At 55.5% G+C, this 1,697-nt stretch overlaps 1 protein-coding gene across 2 annotated transcripts in view; it reads left to right on the top strand.

Moving 5' to 3' along the window:
- Positions 1-466: 466 nt before the first annotated feature.
- The window catches only part of LOC147019645 (lysine-specific demethylase 9-like), a 116,082-nt gene continuing 114,851 nt past the window's right edge, over positions 467-1,697 (top strand). Inside the window, exon 1 of one of the 2 annotated variants that reach the window (XM_085894226.1) lies at positions 467-841. In XM_085894226.1, coding sequence (XP_085750352.1) covers positions 517-841 — 325 coding nt within the window. In that variant the 5' untranslated portion in view covers positions 467-516. The remainder of the gene's footprint in view (positions 842-1,697) is intronic. The other variant, XM_085894228.1, reaches the window with a different exon arrangement.

The following is a 1,697-nucleotide window of genomic DNA, read 5'->3' as shown; positions in this document are numbered from 1 at the left end:
GACATAACATGTGGTTTTAAAGTTGTTTCGGTATAATGTTAATATGATATAACATGTGGTTTTTAAGTTGTTTCAGTGTAATGTTAATATGACATAATATGTGGTTTTAAAGTTGTTGTTTTTCGCCATTCCGAGTGTGTTATTGAAACTCGTTCGAAGCAAACAGCGGATAATGAAACGATCGCCTCGCGAATAGAGGAAAAAGTTGGTTTTGTCATCGGTCGAACGGAAATCACGAACTATTCGAGGAGGTGCAACTGGATGAGGAGGAATAAACGAACAGGAATGTAATGGAGCGAATGAAGGAGGAGATGGTGAAGAAGAGTCCGTGATGTTGTGAAGAGGAAGATCCCATGAAGCGGTTGATGTGAGGATCACGCTGAGGAGAAAGTGAGCGCGAGACGGGGGCGCGAAGACGAGACGTTCGACGGGTGAGGGGGGGGAGGGTGAGGGGAGGGGAGGGTGAGGGAGACGGGAGGGAGGGTTCGTGGGGGCGTGCGCGACTCGAAGCGCAAAATGGCGCAAGTGAGCCGGTTGGGTGCCGTGCGGGTCGTGCTGGCCGACGACGGGCCGGCTCCTGGGCTCCCGAAGGCCGCTCAGACGAACCAGAGCCGCGGGAGCCCCTTGATGGAGCAGTTGGCGACGAACAAGCGACGCAGGATCGAGCAGGAGTCTGAGGCGAGCGGGCCGGGCCCGGGCGGATCTCCGGCCCAGCACCTGGGTAACGGCGGCGGACCGCGGGCCTGCTGTGGGAAGGCGAGTAAGAGACGTAGAGATCGGGACAAGGAGGAGAACGAGGAGAAGAAGATGAAGGAGGAGGTTTCGGCTGCGCCGACTAAAGGTGGGTGAAGTGATCGCAATGGGAGGTTCGAGGCGCGTCGTGTTCGTCGGGCCCCGTGGTCTGCATGGACATGCGTGTCAGGGCCAGTCGGGCCCCGTGGTCTGCATGGACATGCGTGTCGGGTCCAGTCGGGCCCCGTGGTCTGCATGGACATGCGTGTCGGGTCCAGTCGGGCCCCGTGATCTGTATGGACATGCGTGTCGGGTCCAGTCGGACCGGGGGGTCTGCGAAACGACCCTCGTGTCGCGTTGTGTGTGTAAACCTGAATACGTCTCGCAGGACTCCGGGAAACAGGACATCACTCAGTTGTACCCTCTCCCGGACCCGGACTCGGGGTGACAAAGTCCTGTGTTTGGGAGATGACTCGTGGTACAACACGGAGTGATGTTCACTCACTTGGTTTACACTTGTTACACACTTTCACGTGGACTGTGAGTGTGCATCTCGTATTCCCAGTTCGAGTGGATGGAGTGAGTGTGCATCTCGTGTTCACAATTTGAGTGGATGGAGTGTCTGTGTGCATCCCGTGTTTCCAATTCGAGTGTATGGAGTGTGAGTGTGCATCCTGTGTTCCCAGTTTGAGTGGATGGAGTGAGTGTGTATCCCGTGTTCCCAGTTTGAGTGGATGGAGTGTGAGTGTGCATCCCGTGTTCCCAATTTGAATGTATGGATCATGAGTGTGCATCCCGTGTTCCCAGTTCGAGTGGATGGAGTGAGGGTGCATCCCGTGTTCCCAGTTCGAGTGTATGGAGAGAGTGTGCCTCCCGTGTTCCCAGTTCGAGTGTATGGAGTGAGTGTGCATCCCGTGTTCCCAGTTCAAGTGTATGGATCATGAGTGTGCATCCCGTGTTCCCAG

Source organism: Eptatretus burgeri, chromosome 9 (assembly GCF_056783735.1).
Source record: "Eptatretus burgeri isolate ZD-2024b chromosome 9, Ebu_testis_v1, whole genome shotgun sequence".
NCBI classification, from domain to species: domain Eukaryota; kingdom Metazoa; phylum Chordata; class Myxini; order Myxiniformes; family Myxinidae; genus Eptatretus; species Eptatretus burgeri.
The sequence above is the reverse complement of the archived record's forward strand: the minus strand, read 5'-3'. Positions and strand labels throughout refer to the sequence as shown.